Source organism: Sus scrofa, chromosome 1 (assembly GCF_000003025.6).
Source record: "Sus scrofa isolate TJ Tabasco breed Duroc chromosome 1, Sscrofa11.1, whole genome shotgun sequence".
Taxonomy (NCBI): Eukaryota; Metazoa; Chordata; class Mammalia; order Artiodactyla; family Suidae; genus Sus; species Sus scrofa.
Window position 1 is genome coordinate 176,946,446 of NC_010443.5, and position 23,443 is coordinate 176,969,888.

At 33.7% G+C, this 23,443-nt stretch overlaps 1 protein-coding gene across 7 annotated transcripts in view; it reads right to left on the reverse strand.

Moving 5' to 3' along the window:
- The window catches only part of MDGA2 (MAM domain containing glycosylphosphatidylinositol anchor 2), an 824,968-nt gene that overhangs the window by 176,401 nt on the left and 625,124 nt on the right, over positions 1 to 23,443 (reverse strand). For all 7 annotated transcript variants that reach the window (XM_021074087.1, XM_021074085.1, XM_021074091.1 and 4 more), the window contains one exon: positions 20,241 to 20,534. In XM_021074087.1, the coding sequence (XP_020929746.1) occupies positions 20,241 to 20,534 (294 nt within the window). The remainder of the gene's footprint in view (positions 1 to 20,240; positions 20,535 to 23,443) is intronic.

Sequence of the window (23,443 nt, forward strand, 5' to 3'; positions counted from 1 at the left end):
TAGCCACAAGGGGGAGCGTATTAGGGCTCCATCCCCACATATTTCTCTAGTTAGAGCTGTGCCTTTTTATCTTCAATCTTCACTCCAGTAGTACTGACTTCCTCTTGTCACTCATAAACAACATGCTATTCCTAGCCCTCTGAGTCTTTGCTTATGCTGGTTTCTCTGCTCAGTACATCATTCCCAACCAATTCCTGATCATCCAAACCTTAGCTCAGATATCACCTGAAAAAAGTTTTCTGAGTATCTCTTTCTACTAGACAAGACTGAATCTCACTTTGACATTCTCCATTGACTATCAAATCTCTATAGAGTCTTTCCCCTTACTGACTAGGTCGGGAATGATCCATGGCTATTTCTGACTAATAAGCCAGGCTGGAAATTCTTGAGGATAGAAATTAGATCTTAATAATCTTTGTACCCTCAGCACTTAGTCTAATTGATGACACAGAGATGCTCAAACAGGATTTTTGAACTTACTTGAAGAAATAGCTCAAAGATAATCAGAAGCTTTTGAGAACTTCTTAAAAAGGAATTTAAATTAGATAATAAAATAATACAAATTTCTATCACATTAAAGCTGAATATATACACTCTGAGGTTGAATACTGAGGCATTTACCTGTTAAAATAAGGGTAGACTTCTGACATATTTCAAGAAACAAGCAAATCTTTAAATCTGCATATCATGGAACTTGACACCTCAATTCATAATTACAACTTAAAAACACAGTTTTGCCTCCTAAAGTATTTCTAACATTAGATGGGGATGAGTTGTCAGTAATTCTAGTCATATTTAATATAAAGAATTACACAGAAATGCCTTCACTTAATTCATTCAGTACTTAGAATGTCTAACTTCCTTTTGTTAACCAACTAAATATCACGTTAATTAAGCTTGTTGTTTTGTTAACCAACTAAATATCATGTTAATTAAGCTTGTTGTTTGATCCCTGGCCTTGCTCAGTGGGCTAAAGGATCTGATGTTGACCTGTGGTGTAGGTCGCAGACGTGGTGGCTAGCATCTGGCTTTGCTGTGGTGTAGGCTGGCAGCTGCAGTCCCAATTCAACCCCTAGCCTGGGAACTTCACTATGCTACAGGTGCAGCCCTAAAAAGCAAAAAAAAAAAAAAAAAAAAAAAAAAAAAAAGAAAGAAAGAAAGAAAGAAAGAAAAAAAATGCACATACCACTTGCAGAGGCACAAAATTTACTACCACAAATATATACATTTTTGGCATGAGTGTAAATATAAGCTAATTATTTACAAACCTAAAAAGACTCAGAAAGTTTTTCTGGTTACCTCTCCTTTACTTGTTTAAAAGAATTCAGATAAAGACCCTGTTCTGGGAATAGAGCTGGAAGAGATTTATAGGGTGAGATATGGTAAAAAGGCAGGGAACTACCAGCTCCAGGTGGGTCACCCTCACAGCAATGCCATTGGTTAACCAACTCAGGAGCTCTCTGAACTGCATCCTTTGGGGTTTTTATAGGCATGTGATTAAATCACTGCTCATTGGTGACTAAACTCCATCCCCAGTGCCTCTCCCCTCCCCCAACAGAGGTCAAGGGTGGGACTGAGAGTTCTAATACTATATAACAATTATAATAATCTACATTATGAGCCCTGAAGAAGAGATAGGAAATTAACATGCATATAACTCTTATTTTTGTTAAGGAAAACAAGAAAAAGTCAATATAGATAATAACAATTACTAGTTTTAATGACAACTTAATCCTTGATTAATTGCACTTAATTATTTGTACAATCCATATTCTATTAATACCTGAAATATTGTTTTCTCAAATAATGTAGGTTCCATCATTCTATAACATCCTCAAATCTGTTATATTTTCAATGTTTACATAGGACACTAGGCTAATTTCTCTACTACTCAAAATTTATTCTTTACATTTTGCTCTGTATAATAAACACAGACATCATTTTATTAACATTAGAAAATAAATACACTGGAGAAGGTACTAAAATATATATTTCAATGACCACCCTAAGTATCTTTTAAATTTTCCACTGGGAAAAGAAAAAGTGTCTGAAGCTCTCATTATTACTCTATCAATTTGGAATCTGCAATGATGCAGCTTGCAGCTGGGGAAAATGTCTTACCAAACAAACTCATAGTGAATATAGCTAACATGAATACTTTTTAAATGAAGCTTTAATCATAATTAATTATTTGTAACTATGAAAATATGAATCTAAACTTCTGATATATTTCTTACACCTAGGATATGTTCAAAATGAATAGAAAGTTATTTAAATTTTATATAACTTACAGGCAAATGCCTCTAAAACACTTGCTTAAAATATTTTCACATATGGAGCTCCTGCTGTGGCTCAGCAGTTAACGAACCCAAATAGCATCCATGAGGTTGCGGGTTCAATCCTTGACCTTGCTTAGTAGGTTAAAGATCCGGTGTGGCTCAGATCTGGAATTGCTGTGAGTGTGGTGTAGGCTGGCAACTACAGTTCTGATTGGAACCCTAGCCTGGGAACCTTCATATGCTGAGGGTGCAGCCTGAAAAAGACAAAAAATATATATATTTTCATATATATAATTCTTGGTAATTGTTATTTTTTTCCACATTCTGTCCTTTTTTCTTTTTTCTCTTTTAATGTTTCCTTGTTCCAAAATACCTGTACTTTACTGTTACCACCTTCCTTATTTAGGAAAAGTAGATATCACATAGCTATTGATGTCTCTATTTCTCCTGGTTTCCATTTGTGTTTATCTAGTCTGACTCACTTTTATCAAGGTACTTTATCCTTGAAATTGACTTTTCAAGCTTATCAAAGGAAAACATTTTCCTGACTTCATGCTCTCTTGCTGCCTATAGAAAAAGGTTTTATTTTAGATGTTTTAGAAAAACCTAGTTCCATTAGAAGCCTCTACCCAAAGGGTCAAAAGGAATTAATCCAGGCTTACATAAATAAAATAAATGAAATTCAAAACTAGTTTTTATTTTTTTTTGCATTGTTTTTGAGTGAAAAATATAAAAGATTCCACTAATTGATATTTTAAATCAAGTAGGAAAATACATAATAACAAGTAAGGTACATTCTAATTTCTACATTATGTCCAGTTGTGAAAGAGATAAGAATACAAAAAGAACTGAGGAAGCAGAGAAAGAAACATGACAGTTTTAGGATTTAACCAAATCCTAATATCAGAGCTCTAGCTTACATTACATACATGCAATCTTCAACATTTGGGGGAAAAAGTGAGAAGGGATTTCAATCTAAAATGGAATGAGAGGATACAAAATTGCGAATTCTTTTTTTTTTTTAAAGACTACACCCATGGCATGTGGAAGTTTCCTGGGCTAGAGATTAAATCTGAGCCACAGTTACAACCTACACCACAGCTATGGCAACGCCTTATCCTTTAAGCCAGTGCGTCAGGCTGGGGATTGAACCACATCTCCACAGTGACCTGAGCCACTGCAGTCAGGTTCTTAGACCAATGCACCACAGAGGGAACTCTGAAATGGTGGTCTTTGACAAAAGAAAAGACAAGAAAATATTCACATGATTCCTTAAGAAAACGGTTTTAAAATTCCACATAAAGCTGAAAAATACAATAATTTTTTGTTTCATTTATTAGAGAGTTAAGTCCTGCTTTTCTGTTCTGATATTTGGGAAATACATGCTCTCAAATTTTAAGGGACAGATTCTACATAAATGGATTAACATTACTGTATTGTGTTCCTTTAGATTTCAATATCACTTATAATGATCTTTAAAACACATGAATGAAATAGAACCTACATGTTGTCAAGCTGTTGAAGTTAACTCCCAAGCAAAATGTGGAGTTTGCTTTGGTGCTACACTTTTTTGTCACTATGTCGAATGTTTGATTCAATACCTTTGGTATTTATTACTCTATGTTCTTTTCCCTGTGAACCCTGCCTATTCTATCTGCAATATGTATTCTATCGCACACATACAAATATGTGCAAACACACCAGTATACATGGAAACATGTATTCATACAACACGCAGTGAAAAAAAGCAAAATGTATGCTGTTTTAAAGTCCAACATGACTATGTTCTATACTATTCTATACTATTATCCTGTGGTAATTAGCATTCTTTTCTTAAGAAACATCTTTACTAGACTAAAGAGAAGAGTCCAAAGAGGAGGGTATCATCATGAAAAAGACAAAATTACATAATAAGATACTTATGAGCTGTGCCTTCTATTAATGGCTCAGGGTTAGAAAGTAAAGATGTCACCTAGAAGGAAATTAAGGAAAACACCAACCTGAGAGTGATTGCTCACAGAGGAAAATGTTGATGATGGTTATCTGGGAACTCTTATGATTCATTCAACCTTATCTCCTAGTTTCTGGAAAGCTTCAGAAATCCATTCTGCCTCTCAACCTAAGATTAACACTGCTTTAGGGAACTTATGAAGAGAGATTATGTCCAATAAATGAAATTATGTGAGGGGGAAATTATAACTTGCTAAGGAAGGGGTGAATGTGGAAGGAATATCAAGAACACAGGAGGAATCTAGAGTAAGACAGTCACAGAATTAAGAACCCCAGGAACTGTTAGGATATTAGGGAGGCAGGGTAGGAAATAGCACATAATTAATTGTAGTGCTCAAGTCATTTATTAAAGTTTATGTTGAGAGAATCAAAATGAAGTGAGGGAGTTGAAATAAATCTTTTTATAATTCATATTTATATCTATCAATATTGATAAATTCAAATGTAAAAATATACACTGAACATATGTGGCTTTCAGGACAAGGCATAATTAGCTACCACCACCCCCTCTTCAGTGCTTATATGGTACCTGATATATAACTTATATTAAAAGTTTTTGTCTGATTCCACATCATATTACCTTACCTGGTATACAGACTACTTTTCTTTCTTTTTTGAATTTTCCTTAGTCTAGCACAAAAATTGACAGGTAATCAGTAATTATTTATTGACCAGATTGATTAAAGCTTTCCCATTTGAATAATGATTAAAGTGAAAACAAGAATAAGAGAAATAGTTTCATTACCTTGGAAAAGAATGAAGCATTTAGCAATAAATTAAACATAACTAACAGGAGTCAAAACAATGCCAATGTTTTGAGTTTATAATGTAGGAAGAACAGTCCTTGTTTTCAGCAAAACAGAGGAAAAAAGAAGTATATGAAACAATTGTAATGAAGCAAAAAAGATACACTAAAAGTAAACGTTCGTTGTAATTTGGCTTTATTTTTAAGTCAGTTCATTGTTATTATCTTGTCATTTTTGTTTTAACAATGTATAAAGGGATTTGGGACAATCAACATTTTGTATGGAAAATGAAGTCAGATATTTACTTGGTAAAAGAGATGAAACATTTTCAGGAGTTCCCTTTGTGGCTCAGCAATAAGGAAGCTGACTAGTATCCATGAAGATGTAGGTACAATCACTGGCCTCATTCAGTGGGTTAAGGATCCAGCATTACCCTGAGCTGTGGTGTAGGTCACAGACACGGCTCAGATTCTGTGTCACTGTAGCAGTGGTGTAGGCTGGCAGCTGCAGCTCTGATTCAACCCCTAGCCTGGGAACTTTCATATGCCACAAGTGCAGCCCTAAAAGGTAAGAAAAAAAGAGATGAAACATTTTCAAAAACTATCATTTATCTACACTGAATAGCATTAGTGGGGTTTTTTTGTTTGTTGTCTGGCTGTGCCTGCAGCATGAGAAAGTTCCCAGGGCAGGGATCAAACCCATGCTATAGCAGCAACCTGAGTCCTGGTGACATTGCCAGATCCTTAACCTGCTGTGCAACAAGGGAACTCTTATATAGCATCACTTTTGGTAAAGGGAGAGTGTATATTTCTATTCCTATTAGTTTTAGTATATTCAGGTGAATACAAATACTTTATTTGAATTTTGTGGAGAGGCTGACCCCAAATTTTCAGCTAAAAGCTAAAAATTCAAGGTACTGGTACTTTGAGATCAAGTGTCAACAAAGAGCATGTATGAATAGGCAGATAATCAAATCTGTTTTTTTTTCATCTAAGGGGTTCTAACAATCATATGAATAAATGCAAAAATATTAATTCTGTAGATGAACTAATTAAAATATGAAAATATTAAACCATAGGAAGCTAGAGTTAAGGGTTGTAAAGTCAAATATGATTCTTAAGAAACATTGATTTATTTAGTCATCAAATGTCAAAGCCCAAGAATTACAGTCAAGTTATAAATTGGGAACATGTGTACTCCATATCAGCGATAGCCTGGCACTCATTTTCAGGAACATGAAATAAGGAAAAGACCAGTAATTTCTCATGTAGAATTCTAGAGAAAACCAGTCTGATTATTTAAAACAGACAGTGGCAAAATATGTTTCATCTTCTAACAAGGAGAAATAGGCTCAAATTATAATCACCTAAAAGACGGAACAGTAAGTGACAAGGGGAGGAAGAGAGAGACAGACACACAGACAAACTTTCTGAAGGTAAGAGCTTACAAAGTTGCCTAAAATAACCATGTTTTCTCAAAACTATTGGAGGAAACATATCCTTTGTAATATTGTCACATGAGGATATACTACATATTATTTTGGGTGTAGCCTAAGGTCAAAATGGCCATTACAATTAAAATATTTCTCAAATGCAAATCAAACCTACCATGAGATACCACCTCACACCAGTCAGAATGCCATCACTAATAAATCCACAAATAACAAGTGCTGGAGGGGCTGTGGAGAAAAGGGAAGCTTCCTGCACTGCTGGTGGGAATGTAAACTGGTACAGCCACTATGGAGAACAGTTCGGAGATACCTTAGAAATCTATACATAGAACTTCCATATGACCCCACAATCCCACTCTTGGGCATATATCCAGACAAAACTCTACTTAAAAGAGACACATGCACCCGCATGTTCATTGCAGCACTATTCACAATAGCCAGGACATGGAAACTACCCAAATGTCCATCAACAGATGATTGGATTCGGAAGAGGTGGTATATATACACAATGGAATACTACTCAGCCATAAAAAAAGAATGACATAATGCCATTTGCAGCAACGTGGATGGAACTAGAGACTCTCATACTGAGTGAAATGAGCCAGAAAGACAAAGACAAATACCATATGATATCACTTATAACTGGAATCTAATATTCAGCACAAATGAACATCTCCTCAGAAAAGAAAATCATGGACTTGGAGAATAGACTTGTGGCCGCCTGATGGGAGAGGGAGGGCGTGTGAGGGATCGGGAGCTTTGGCTTATCAGACACAACTTAGAATAGATTTACAAGGAGATCCTGCTGAGTAGCATTGAGAACTTTGTCTAGATACTCATATTGCAACAGAACAAAGGGTGGGGAAAAAAATGTAATTGTAATGTTTACATGTAAGGATAACTTGATCCCCTTGCTGTACAGTGGGAAAATAAAAAAAAAAAAAAGAAAATCTTATAATAAAAGTATTTGAAATTTTAAAAAAAATGCTTCTCAAATCTAGACAAATAAAATATGTATGCTGAATAAAGTAGACTTTTTTTTTTTTTTAACCCAAATGAACTGATGTACTTAAAATGCTGGAAGTAGAACTTCTTTTTAACAGATTGCTCTATTAAAAGATACTCAGGAACTTTCCAAAAAATACACTTGCTAAAGCAAACAGGTATTCTAATTTTAAAATTAGGCACTTGACAGGAAATGGCTTTTGAGAGGGAAGCACTAATTTCCAAGCTACCATATCTTTTTACTTTGTAAAATTTACCTTCTTTACAGATAAGCTGCAACATAGCAACAGACATACACATAAAAATAAAATAAATTAAGCCGATTTACCAAATATTCTGGTGATATTTTTAAGAACATACCAGAAAATAAATCCACAGTTAAATCTACCATTAAATAAGTAATTGCTAAATAACGCATATTTGTAGGCATAATATTTGGACTAGGATATGAATCCAGTATTGTACCTAGTGATCCTTGTTATTATAAAGTCTTCTTTATAATTCACATGTATAGTTTCTAGGAGATTCCTGAAATGATTACTAGAATATGTGTTTTCTGTGATATATGCCTTAATTGTAATGGTTTGTTAGTAACAATTTAAAATTTCAAGATTATTAAGAGATCATCTAAGTTCTACATTTGTATAAATAAATTGGTGGTAGAGACTAATCCAAGTCACACAGTTTAAAATGTCACTGCTAGAATTAGAACACAGGCCAGATTTGAAATCTATCCTATAATGTATAGTCTCCTATTTCTTCCTTCTTCCAGAGTGTACCTATATTCATAGTTACAGTAAAACCTGTATGCAGTGTTATATTTTCATTAACAAAACTAGAGCGGAAAAACATGGCCAAAGTCAGGAGTACATATTTCAAATATTCCTTAATTAATGTATTTACTGATCTAGGCTCTTTTGAAAGAAACAATTATGACTCATGAAGGGAAGAGCTTACACTCTAATGAGAAAGAGGGAGAAAGGGAGAGAGAATAGAGATGTATATAGATTTATAATCTATGTATCTTAGATTGTAATATATAGATAGATAAAGATACATATTTTACATCTATAGATATATAGGTATATATATCACTTGGGAGATACAAGGTTGACATTACTAAGAATAGGAAAAAGGTGCAGATTTAGAGGGTAAAAATATTATACATAGCTGGAGGTTTCAGAGGGTACCATTAGAAAAAAAAGCAGTTGACTGTTGCTTTAAAGATGTTAAAGAGTGGGTTCAGAGGGCTGACTCTAAGGATATTTATGACAAAGAAAATGAAATTTCAAAAAGCATCAAGTTGAAAAGTGCATGGGATAACAAACTGTTCGCCTTGACTGTAATAGTTATATGATCTCAGAGAAAGGTGAAGGATCTTGTTTTCCAACTCAGGAATCTGAACTTTGAATCATAGGTAACGAGTAAGTTATATAGAGTTCTCAAACAGTGAGAGAACAATCAATGCTTGCATTGATGCCATTTCATGAATTTGGCTTGGTTATACAAGCCAAACAAATTATGCCCTATTGGAGTTAATCCTTGGTGAGAGGCAAAAGAGAGCAAGTTTTGTTTTTTCCCAGATATAGTTAGAAATAATGAGAACCACTAAATAAAGCATTATAAAGAGAACTGAGCTGATGGTTGAGAAAAAGGCAACATTTAAGCTCTTGGAACCCACTAAACTTTCTTGCCTGTGATAGTCAGACAAAAATTTTCTGTCACTTTCACCTGAAACTGTTCCTGCTCATAAAAAAAACATTCATCTGATAGCAATGTTCTGAGAGGAAAGGGAAGATCAGAGGTGGGGAAAAAGAGCAGGAATTTATTGCAGGAGATAAAAGGTCCTCCCTTTGAAAACAGCCAAGGCACTGGAAAGGCAGGAATGAATTCAGAGAATGTGTTGAGAAATAAGAGCTAACATTTAGAAAGTACTGCCTATGTGTCAAACACTGGGGTAACCACTTCTCAGGTTTCATCTAATTTAATCCTCAGAGAAATCTATGATACAATGAACGAAAATAAATCTCCATCATGACAGACATGAAACACGAATATTGAGAGAAACTATAGTTAAAGTAGCAAAGGTGGAATTTAAACCACATGTTTAATTTCAGAATCCAATATTTTAATTTTCAAACGCATCCTGGGAAAAGAGAAAGACAGAATGGTGACTCTAATAAAAGGGCATATAGATTGGTGACTCCAATACTAGTAACAGGAGAGAGATACTTTTAGGAAGGAAAAGGAAATTCAAGAGGAGAAAATAATTAAGGGGAATAATTATAAGTTGAACTTGGTCACACTAGATTTTAGAATTCATAAGAAAGCTAAGTTGAAATTTCAGAGAAGCTGGCTGAATGTCTTGGATACAAATATGGGGAAGATGAGCATAGCATTGATAGTTTTTAATACAGTGCCAACCAAGAGTGTAGAGTAAGAAAACAATATGACCCAAACTACCATGTACAGCATCATAAAAGAAAAACAAGAATGCATTAACAAGAACGACTGTTTACTCAATAAACATACCCTTTTCATGCAGCCAACACTGAGTTAGATTGTATCATAAGTATTTACATCTCTCTAAATATTTGCATAATATGCATCTACCTCTATTCATATGTATGATTGATTGATTTATACATTTGTACCTTAGGGTTTCGAGTCAGCACAGAGAAAAAGCTTCATATACTCATATTACTTATATTTTTTTACTGAATAATAAAGTGCTATATTTATCATCTTATATTATGCACAAAAGAGTAGTTTATATTTAAGAAGATCACACTAGGATCACAAGGGAAAATACACTGACAAGTAGAAAGAAACTAAGAACAACTGAAGAACTGTCGACTTACTTCTGCTGTTTCATCTATACATTTCCATGCAGATAATTTAAGCACTAATAAGAAACTATCTCATTTTTCTTAAATATATTCCAATTTCCTGCTTAACTTTGAACACTTTCATCCCCCAATTAATTTAGTATATTTAAATTCCTCTTAAATTTAAGAAAGATACTCAGGCTATATAATTCTCTTTCTCAGGAAAAAACACCATATTTAATTCATTGAGAAACAGTATTCAAGAACAAAATCCACATATTCATTAATTTTTAAGAACATTTTTTTAGCTCTTTCTCTTTGGAAATAGTTTGTAATTAAGAACAAAGAGTAATTTCCACATTTAAATAAGTCTAATAAGTATAAAATGAAGGGAGATTTCTTTCAAATTCACAGTATGTAATCGACTTGTCTCAAAGTTTCCTTTTGAAAGACTTTTGCTTTTGCCTACTAGAATCTTTAAGGCTTCAAGGAAATACTCATTTGCGCGAAGAAAGGAATTCATAAGATGATCAAAATGGTCCATGCATGAAATAATGCTACTCCTTCCCAAACCAAGATGCAAAGCCAAAGACCAACAGAGAAAGAACATAAGCACAGCAGTACACAGAAAATGAGTTAAAAAGCAAGTTTAGAAAAGAAAAAGTAAGGTATACTGGAAACATACTTGTGTAGCATACACAAAAATAATTACTACAACCAAAATAATACTAAAAAAATACTAGAGCAAAATAATTACTAAGAAAGTTTAACAAGACAGATGAAGAGAGTAGATGCATTTGAAAAGAATGAGAAAAAAAATTTCCTACTGCCTGAGAATCTTACCTTCTTTTAAAATTTTATCTCTGATCTCTGTGACAAGAGAAGAAAGTCAGCTATGATTTTAGGTAACATTTTTGTATTAAATAGTTTCTGGATTGAAAGGACTGTTAATATCTGGTATCAAAGAAATAAATTTGAGCTTAGAGTATTTAGTGACACTTGTGGCTTCAGGGACTCTGGAAATTATAAATTTGTTGCAAGAGACACTGATTCCTATGGGGCAGAGGATTTTCCCAGAATTGCCATCCCCAAATTACCTAGATCCTGTCTTCTTATATATAAGGCATCATCATCTAAGCAGAGGTTCTCAACCTGTGATAATTTGGCCCATCAGAGGAATTTTGGCGATGTCTGGAGATTTTTTTTTTTTTTTTTTTTTTTTTGGCTTTTTGGCTTTTTGGCTTTTTGCTATTTCTTTGGGCCGCTCCCGCAGCAGATGGAGGTTCCCCGGCTAGGGGTTGAATCGGAGCTGTAGCTGCCAGCCTAGGCCAGAGCCACAGCAACGCTGGATCCGAGCCGCGTCTGCAACCTACACCACAGCTCACGGCAACGCCGGATCCTTAACCCACTGAGCAAGGGCAGGGACTGAACCCGCAACCTCATGGTTCCTAGTCGGATTCGTTAACCTCTGCGCCACGACGGGAACTCCTGGAGATATTTTTTATGATCATGACATGACGGAGGGACATGCTGCTAGAATCTCAAGATTAGAGGCCAGGGACACCTCCAAAACCCCTAAAATTAAAAAGATAGCCCCCCACACACTCCCAAAAAAATTATGTGTTGGGCAGAATAATTCCTTGTTTGGAGGTCTATGTGTTTAGAACATTGAGCAGCATCTCTGGCCTCTACACACTAGATGTCAGTGCCACCCCTCCTCCTCCAAATATGACAATCAAAAATGTTTTCAGAATTTTTAGCTGTCCCCGGAAATGAGGATGGGAGTGCATGCTAGCAAGCTCTGGTTCCTGTCTTATATCTGCAAAGTGACTTTGATCCCATATATGTCTATAGTAACACCATGAGTTTGAATGTGGTTGAAGCTAAGATCTTCTGTTTGGTTTTCAGTAGAGTTCACTACTAGGTTAAAAGTTTCTAACACACTATAACCCTGAATAATATGATACATGCAAAAAAAAAAATCTTTGGCTGGTATTAAATATTAAAATATGATATTGGATCAATCAAGTGATAAAGATAAAACTGCTAACAACAACGTGCAAGATAATTTTTTATGAAAAACACTTGTACATGGTTTAAACATTAGTAAATCACCTCTCCTGCTGGAGGGATAGGAAGTCATGTCTTCCTCTCACCATACTGACCTAGACTTCTGACTCCCTGATTGATTTGATTACATTGACAGACATGACTTACATTGTTACCTAGCTTCTAAAGGGCTTGTGCTTTTTTCTCCCTTAACCAGACACCCACGTCTTTTTCATACCTTATATTTTCCTCTGAACTAAGCATTTCATGGTTGATATATTTATAAAATAAACTGATAAAGCATGTTCATGGTATATATTATTATTGTAAACCTCTATTGGGATTTATTGTAATGATTTGTTATTATTATCTGTTTATTTTCACAGGAGAAAAGTACAATATTTAGAAAATGCCTAATATCTATATTTGGGAAGAATGTATTCATTTTGGATGAGAGATAAATCCTTTTTTTTTTTTTTTTGGCTAAGAAAGATTTAAAAGGCACAGAAATTTTGTAGTTACAAATATATTTATGTTCACCTCTTAGAGAATGTATTTCCACAAAGTGAGGAAGGGAGAAGGAGCGGCAAAGACCCCATATAAAGAGGTAGCATAAACCTTCTTCATTCAAAATGGGGTCCTACCATACAGCACAGGGAACAGTGTATGACTGGGTCACTTTGCTGTACAACAGAAACTGAAGAAACACTGTAAATCAACTATAATAATAAATACATTTAATTTAATCTCATACCTGAAGGCTTTCAAGGGAGAAACTGATCTTTTCAGTATTATGGAAATGCTATAATCATCTACTTGAATGCACAACAGCGGCTCACAGAAGTACTTAGTTGACAACATCAATAAACAAAAACTTGTCTGAGTTAGGTTGTCAATACTTTTAATTATTCTGTCAAATCTCTGCTTCAAATCTCACTTCTTTGCATAGATGCTGAAAATAAAACTTTTAATGAAAGCTTTTTTCTAAATATTAAACTATGGTTGTATCTACATTAAGACAGAAGGAGAGATGGAACCAGGAAGAAAAATAGGCATTTATTTTCTTAACAAAATCTATATCTTGATGGACTAGTCCTCCTTCCGGGTAATTTGTGTTCCATGGCTCAATAAAGACATGTTGTCTGTGTTCTACATTGAGAAGCTCTTTAGAATTGGAGAGTTTCTACTCTCTTTTGACAGTTTCCTTTATCTGTCTTGCTGTCTTCTCTGAAAGAATGAGAAACAGGGAGCAGGGGGATCACCCAGGATGGCAGGAGCAGTTCAGCTAAAGTAAATTCACCCTAAAGATTCTGCAAAATATCATATCCACTTGAAAAATTCAATTTTCAAATATTCAGGAGTAACATAACAATAAAATGTTTAAAAAAGTCTGTTTTCAAGGCAGTTCCATTATAATTCCTCATTAAGTCTGCTGGAAAATGAGGTGAAGTATATTCATATGACATAGTAACTTGAAATAAAAATTTCAGTTTATTTTAAACAATTTAAACTGTACACCATAATATGAGACTATTGTTTCTTCTTTTTAAAGAAAAGTTCTTAACTACCTTGGGAGGGGAAGGTAGGAGAGGAGAAAATAGCACAAATATTGATGTTTTCAAAATATTAACACTGCCTCGAGGTTCAGTTGATTAAACATTAATTCTTTATATTAAAATATACCAGAACTGATGTATTAAAATGTTAGTCATAATTTCCATTTTGTGCTGCATGGTAAGTAATGTTCTAGTTACTCTGCAAAACTACTGCAAATAAATGTTAATTAAAAATGGAAAATATTTTTTCTTGGAAATAGAAAACTAAAGCTCAGAGAAATTGAGACATTTGCAAAGAGCCATATGTATATATAGCATTAAATTAATTTTAAAAGGAGGCCATTAATTATACTGAGGTGCAAGCAAACCAAAATCAAAGCTAGTGAAAGGATCAAGATTACATTGAAATCTAAGGACAACCAATCACAAATAGCCAGCTAGGCTTTAAGCGACAGCCAAGCAATAATTTCCTTACTTTGTTTCTACCTTTTCTCTATAAAGATTCTCCACAAGGTCCTGTTGCTTTTGGTTTGGTGCTGCTGTATTAGAATCAATTTTTGCTCAAATAAGAGTTTAAGGGTTTGCTTAAAATTTTCCAATATGTCTCAGTTTATCTTTTAATAGCAGTACATGATGAAAGCTATGATTCTCTGGGTCAAGGAAAATTCTTCAAATGAATACTGTCTTCAAAATTATTATCCTTTTAGAAGCAGTGACTGTACACTCTTACGCTGTCATTATCTAAAATATGTTGAAAAGAAACTGAAAGTAGCATTTCTGTTTCTGAGGTAGTCTTTTGAATAACCTCAAGGGTTAGTCTTCAACTTTTGAGTGTGAGTTTGTTTTTGGGAAATAAACCAAGTCTATTAGAATCAAGTCATTCTGGCAAAAGAAGTGAATCCAATTAGATAATAAAAGTTTGATGTGGAGGCGACACAATAATTACAAGAACATTTTGTGCTGCTCAAACTAATTCTACAAGCAATATTACAAGAGCGTTTTGAGGAAGACACAGTGAAATAATATCCAGTGATTTTGAAAGAAGTACATCATCTAATGTGTATGTTCAAAATGAAGTTCTGACATTCCAAATTGTGTAGACTAAATGCCAGTGTTCACAGGGCTATCAAGGATGGCCCTTCGTGGGTCACCAAGGGACTCCCTAAAGAGATAGGACTAAGGCAAGACTTAAATGATGAAAAAGAGTTGAGGGATTGGTGGGAAACAGGAGAAGGGAGGGACGGAAGTCCAGCTACAAAAGCAATATCAAATTACCATGTCTATGAGGCTGAGAAGAGATGGGAGGAATTAATACAAAATAGGGAATACATTTGAGAAAGTTGAGCATTTGAGGCCACAGAGCTAGAAGGATTTTATTGTTCTGGTTAAGTCAAAATTCTTGTCTATTCACCTATAAACTCCTTTGGCTAGCCTTTAACATCTTCCTGTGTGAAACTACTCCTGTGTTTCCTATTTAATCAATCATTACCTTGACTTTTACATCAACTTTAGATTAATCTCTTGTCACAGTATTTTCAGAGCATTTTTGCCTTTTAAAAAAACATCCTAAAAGTAGTTGTAGTTGCTCAATAAAGTCATTCTATATATCTCACACTACAGGAAATAACTCAGTAATTTATGTAGCAGTAGTTAGCAGATCAGTTACATTACATTCCCATCTGTGTTTAATTTTCTTTTTCTTTATAAGGGCCATGATATTTTGTTTTGATTGATCATTCATTTTGATTGAAACTAATTAACATATACTCTTCACTAAATTTCTTGAGAAAAGGAGTAAACAATAAAGTTTGAATGATGGCTCCTTCCACTTCATCCAATTTGGTCCTATTTTAGAAATAGGTGAGGAATATAGATCTTTCAATAGCTTTGTTTTGTTTTCCTTCATAATATTACTTTATTTGGAAAATAAAAATTGTAAGTAAAGGGTGCATGAAATTTCATTTGAAAACAGCTGAAAAATGGTTACTTAATATATTTTAACACTATTTTTGGTTTTTATTGTATATTGTATATCATAACAAAAATACCTTATCGTTAAGATAATATAATATGCATGTAGATAATAAAGTTTTAGTAATAAAAGTGACATCCAATGCAGTATATATCTTCTTCATATGATTTTCAAGGAAATCTATTCATTTCACTTAAAATGTTATAGGGAGTTCCTGTCGTGGCTCAGTGGTAACGAATCCAACTAGTGTCCACAAGGATGCAGGTTCGATTTCTGGCCTTGCTCAGTGGGTTAAGGATCCAGCATTGCCCTGAGCTGTAGTGCAGTTTGAAAACGCAGCTCAGATCCCATGTTGCTATGGCTGTGGCGTAGGCTGGAAGCTGTAGCTCTGATTCAACCACTAGCCTGAGAACTTCCATATGCTGCAAGTGCAGCCCTAAAAAAGCCAAAAATAAATAAATAAAATATAAATAAATAAATAAATAAACAAATAAAATGTTATATTTTATGAAATTAAAACCACAGTATGTTATATGTACATTTCTATAACATAAATATACAGAAAGGTAATAATTTCTTTTAGTAGGGGGATGAGCATATTTTAGTTTCATCATTTCATATACCTACTTGAATATGTCCTTCCAACAGTATTTCCATTTAATTAACATTGAAATGTTCAGCAGTCTACTGGATAAATTAAAATCACTTTTATTAATGCTGTTTTGTTTGATAAGCTCTAATACAGACTATAATTTTTAATTATATTAATCAATTAACATATATAACATTTTAATTTTCAGTGACTCTATTCTAATACTACTTCCAATAAATGTAAGCATGAAAATTAAAAGAATTATTATACAGTTTCAAAAACATGTGAATGAAATTAAATAGTAGGTGAATATTTAAAGGTATGCTATTAAAAACTTTCAAAATACTTTGTAATTTCATCTAGCAAATTTTTAAATTTAGATAAATTTTAAACCACTATTTTTTGAAATCTCATATTTGCAACTTTCTATCCTGATCTATATCATCTGTAGTAACTGGCAATTGTAGAAATTAAAACTATTATAAAACAAACCTTCAGCTTTCAAGGAATGAGCAATGTGTACAAAAATGTAATAATTTAAATCATTTCATTACAGTGATTAAGCTACTCTTAATAGGCTGTATAATAGTATAAAATACCTCTAGGCTTCTGTCACTTACTAAATCACTATCTACATATTTTGAGAAGAAGCAAATTAATTGGAACTAGTAAATAATTTAAAAGCTTTAATAAAACAACTTGCTCTATAATTTTAACATGTTGCCTAGGAATAAATCTCATTTGGAGATTTCAAACATTAAACTAAGTGGACTGTTCCATTTTTTATGTCATATGAAAACATTTATACTATTTATATTTAGGCCTCTATGAACTATGTTCATCAAAAGTTGAACAAAGAGCATTACCTCTTTGCTCCTTTAATTCTTTTGATTGGTTATTGTTTAACTGGACACAACTAAAACTAAATGAGGAAAAAATATGCCTTAGAGACACATTTTTGTTTGTTTCTTATTAGTTATGACTATCTCTTTTTCATTCTTTTATGTTTCAAAACAAATAAAATTATATATAAATGTATATATATATACATACATAGTTTGGGAGTGCGTAAAATATACTGTCCTAGAATTTCGTAATGTAATAAATATTTTAAGAAAAAAGATCTTAATAAATTAAGGTGAGAGTTCAAGTCCTGAAAAATGTATTTTTAAGACAATAACTGACATCTCCTCCCCTCATACACGTGGACATTTTCAGATTATCAAGCTGTTATGGAAGTCCTCAGATACTCTTGAAACCTAAATAGTAAGAACTAGTTATGCAGAAGCAAGATGTATGGAGTATATACATATATCTTCTTATTCCATTTGTTATCATAACATGTTTACTCAACACATTTACTGAATAGCTATAATGTAAAATATGTTGTGCTGGGAACACAAAACATATAAAGCATAGCTTATTAGCTGCAATGATGTAACTAATTGCTGAGGATGATAAAAACTCATACACATATATATGAATCCATGTGTGTGCATGTGTGTATGAAATAATATCTTATATTTTATATGAATTCTTCTCACATATACCATGGCTATCCAAGTTAAGCACAAATACCATATTATTTTCATACTTTTAGGAAGTCTCTATAAAAGTCAAAATGTTTACATTTAAAAAATATCAGGATTTCTGCACTAGTATTACAGGAATAAGCTTTAGGTAGGCTTGTAGGCTGGACTTGCAAGCAGGGATTAAGTGTCTGGAAAATGAATGTTTGACTCAGAAATATTCTGGAGTTGTTACCAGTTATTTGTACCTGGCAAGCATTCAGATACATAACCAGATTCTTCAGAAGAGTTGGGAATACATGAAAGGGAGCTTTTTGAAAAACCTGATAGCATCCTCACCTGAATCTGGCAAAACTGCTGGCATCCAGCCGACTTCCTACACAGCCTAGGGAAGCTTGCCTCTGAGAGGAAGTGCTGATAGATTTTATCTCCTGCTCTGCAAAGCCATCTGGGGGTACTGATCTTCCTACATTAAGTGAACTAGGCTCTGCCTATGCCTATTGGTATCTGTCAGTCAATTACAACCCTGTGACACTAGGGACAATTGTGCCAGGATTTATCTTCATCCACTATTATAGGATTGAATTTTAAAACCTTGTGCTTAATGGTGAATATTATTTATGAAACTTATTAGGAAGTCAAAAAAATAAATAAAAAAGGAAGGAAATTTAAGTCACCAACAGAATTCTAGAAGTTAGTATATTCTATGTATATTGGAGATCCTAGTTCTTGAACTTTTAATTCAAAATTCCCTAGAGCCAGTGGGTTCCATGGCTTTTGTTTGTATCACAGCTACTCCAGGAAGGTGCGAGCAGAGTGAAAACAAATTGCCCTAATAGCTTTGGGAACACTGAAGCTTCAGGCATAACTTCAGAGGAAGCCTAAAATCCTGCAGTTACCAACAAGAATGAAGTGCTTCAAATTGTATCAACTTCTTCTGTGGTTACTTGAGGGTGTCTTTTATTTTTTGGAGAATTGAGGAGACATTTATTTTTTTAAATGCTTTTTGTTGAAACCTGTTTGCATGTGAACCTCCTACCCATTATCATGAGTACAAAGGCCAGTTAAGAAAAATACAATATTGATCTGTGGGATGGAACTTGCCATGTAAAAGCTGCAGTCTTTGGAGAAAAAAACTAGTAGTCAATTGGAAATGAGCTAAGATACTTGACCAATCAATATAACTCTGCATATTTATAGGACCAACAGCATATTGAAACCTGAGTTGCTAAAGGATAGGGATGGGGACAGGGAAGCAGCTCCCAGAATCTGTCTCCTCACACCACCAACTCACCTCATATATAAATGCATTATTGTTACCTGCTACAAACATATTCAACTCTCACAATTAAACAATTATCTGTTAGGAAAGTTAAGCAAAAATTTAGCACGTGGGAGTTCCCGTCATGGAGCAGTGGTTAAGGAATCCAACTAGGAACCTTGAGGTTGCGGGTTCGATCCCTGCCCTTGCTGAGTGGGTTAACGATCCGGCGTTGCCCTGAGCTGTGGTGTAGGTTGCAGACGTGGCTCGGATCCCACGTTGCTGTGGCTCTGGCGTAGGCTGGCAGCTATGGCTCCTATTCGACCCCTAGCCTGGAAACGTCCATATGCCGCGGGAGCGGCCCAAGAAATGGCAACAAAGACCAAAAAAAAAAAAAAAAAAAAAAAGTTAAAAGCTTGCTGGGAGATTAAGTGATATAAAAAAAAAATTTAGCACATAATATCTGTGTGAATTGTCTCAATATTACTAGGTAATTATGTAATCTACTCTTAACAACTTCAGATATGAAAACAGCATCTCTATGATTAGGTCTCCACAGTTTTAGCAAAGGGATGCCTTGAAATAGGTGGATAATTTGGGCAAAGGGCAAGTAATCGTTGAAGCAGAAACATAAAACTATGAAAGACAAAAGGGTATTACAATAAGCATAATAAATACTCCAGTGTCCATTTTGCTTCATTGCACAAGGCCATTTTTTAACCATTGGGCTTTTTGATTCTTTGGCTTTAACCAACAACATAACACCATCATAATCATCACACACACAAATACAATTCTTTTCCATTAGTGTGTTAGTAGCTCAAGTAACAGGCAAATCAAATTATAGTTTAAATTGGTTAGCAATAATGTAGAAATACTGCATCCTAATCCAATTCTAAAAATCACATTTTCTACCCTTGTCCTTGCCAATAGAAGTAAGTAGAAAAAAAAAAATTTACTTACACTGCACAATGAGCTGCACCAAGGCTTCTCTTGGTTTCACATTAAATCCATTGTACTGGCTGGTCTGACATTTGTACATTCCTGACATTTCCCTAGATACATTCACAATCCTCAGTGTTCCATCATAACTCTCCATTTGCATTGACCCATCAGGCATTGCAACTTCTTTATCCGCTCTTGACCAAAGGATGATGGGTTTAGGTTTTCCAGTTACTTGACACTGCAATTCTATTGTGTCTCCTTCTCTGGTGACCAAAGGTGATTTTTCCTGTGGAACAGTCAGATTGGGTGGAACTTGAAATGGGAAAAAGAAAATTTTTCAAGGTTAGTATATACTGGTAAAGTATATTCAAACACAGAAAATCATAAGGAAACAATTTCTGCTGCTTGAAGAAGTGTTGACAATTCAGATGACAAAAATTATAGAGACCTTGGGAATAAGTGGCACATACCCTCACTTAAAGTAATTCTAAATTGTTTTCATAGAACTTTTTCAAATGAGGTATTCATACATTAGCAAAATCAATAAAGCATTAAATTGGACCGAGAATGATCAACATAAGAACAATCTACTCAATGACTTGTCATTATAGGCCATTAAACTGGGTCTTTAACATCTGCATTTCACAGAAGAGTAATTCTGCTTGCTGAGGTAGGATTTAGCTTTTCAGTCTTCTGCTTCCTATGCTGTTATCCCTTACCCAAGGATGCTATAAGAAAAGGATAAGAGATATTATAGACTTAGCATGTACAGTAAATGTGATGTGGGTAGTAAGAGAGGGAGAAAGAACCACTTCTTACATAAAATCAGAAGTTCTCACTTTGATTTAGAAACTGTTGCCAAACTGCTAAGGTTTAGGATTTGTTTTCTCCTTTAAGGAGATGAAATAGAACTAACTACAATGCCACGCTCTGGCAATCCACTGTACTCCTCTTGTTTGGACTTTGAATATTTTTGACATTTGAATTTCATATGATTTCACTGTAAGACACTTTGAGATCTCTGTAAATATCTAGTCTTGATGTTGCCACTATTCCTATAAAATTAATTTTGAGTTTTCAAAAGTATATTTCAATAATACAAGAATTCAATTTTCTCAAGTAAAACTAATTTCTAATTTTACCGAAGGTATTTATGAGAAAATTAGGTTGATTTTAAGGAATTTCCTTTACTATGCTGGGATTATATTTATGTTGGGGTTTGGCAAAAAACATGAATTAATAAGAGACTAGTACTATTCAATGAGTTTTCTTACAAATAATAGCACCTATTCCACTGGAAGACTTATTTCTCATACAAACATATGAATTCGAATGTATTTATGCAATAGGTCACCTATCAAAAAAGCATGGGCTAAATTACAATGGCAGAATAAGAATGTCTGGAAATATATGAAAAATCCTGTATTTGTGATAAGTGTCATACTCTCCCCCTATTGGAAATAATACTTACTATGGACAAAAAGGCAAAGGTTTTACTTTCCTATCTAGCATTATTGTGCTCCAGTGCCCAGGAACAAAAACAAGCATAATTAATTTTAAAATCATTTTTTAACTAAGGTTGAAATACTGTTTTGTTATTATACACAGAGAAAAATAAGTTCAAGTACAAAGTGATATGAGAATCATCTTGCTATTTAAATGTCTTTTTCATTGAATTCCTTTGTTTATTTCTAATTGAACACAAAACTAGTTAAATAATGCATACCGTCTTAGAAATTAGAAAATATGAAACATTAATGACTACATTCCTGAAGTAGATTTATGTTTTCTAGGAATTGGCAATTAACAAAATATGTTTTTAAAATGGCTGCATCTTAAAAACATACTTGATTAAATAATTTATTCCTGTAAATACAAACAACTCAATGTTAAATAATTTGTTCTCTTTGAAGTGAACCACCAGGGAATGATGCAATTCTAAGCATCATCTTATAATAACAGGACTGGAAAAAAGCTGCAGTATTTATTTGACCCTCCACGAGAAAGGACAGAGAACAGCAATGACCTCAGCATTTAACATTAATTATGTCCCTATTGTGTGCTAGGCATACATAGTTAGGGATTTTATATTTTCATTAATTCCCATGACAATCCTAGGATAAAATATTTAATATCAAAGTTTAACAAATGAGAATACTAAGAATAAAAGAGTTGATTTGAACAGAATTTGAATTGAAGCCGATTTATAGCAGGTGGCCCATGTAGAGATGTGACCCCATCAGTAAATGATGGTAAGTGGAATGAATAACTAGAGTTAGCACTGGACTCCTCTCCTCCCACTCATGGTTATTTTACACCTATGCACAAATAGCACCAGTTTTACCTGCCCATCTCTTGGTTACTGTCTCAGGGACAATAAAAAAGAGTCAAGGCAGAAATGTGAGAGGGTAAATAACACTTATGCTGCAATTATCTTATCTATATTACATCATATCTTAAATATATATATCTACCTATATTAGAATAATTCCCATATATATCAAAACTGCTTATAAGATATATCACTCCAAAGATATAAACTATGATAAGTTTATGTGAAATAAAAGAAATGACACATTAAAAGATTATTTAATAGAGTGTTTTATTTGAAATTTTCCGTCCTCATCTTTTCCAAGAACAAATCACCTAACTTTGGCCAGGCTTATACACCCTGCATATCAATTCCTTCATTTTTGAAACTAAGAATTTATACTTTACCAGCTCCAAGGTTATTAATGTTCTGACTATAAGAACAAACAGGAAAAAGTTAAAGATAGATGTGGAGCTAATAAAAGTATCCATTTTCTGACTTAAAAAGATGAATATCCATTACATTAGGCCAGTGCAACAAAAATAGATCCTTGACTAGATTTATTTTTTAAGTTTATCACACTAGATGGTTCAAAAACTGCCTTGGACATGTATGTTATTCATTTGTTAGATAAACTTTTCTCCCTACGTAATCAAAATTATAGAAATGTAAACTTCAGTTTTAATCTAGGAAAGTTACAAATTGATTTTTTAATAAGTTTGCCTATTTTAAAAATAAATACCAAAGCCTAATTAAAATATAATTTATTTTCTTTCCATCTTTTCTGTGGCACTTCTTAAAACTTGATTTCAGAGTTAACCCTTTCTTTGCAACTTTCTTGGGTAAGAAGTCCTTAAAACTTGTCAAAGTTTTTAGATTTCTCTCTGTTCACATTAAATTTTCCATTCTC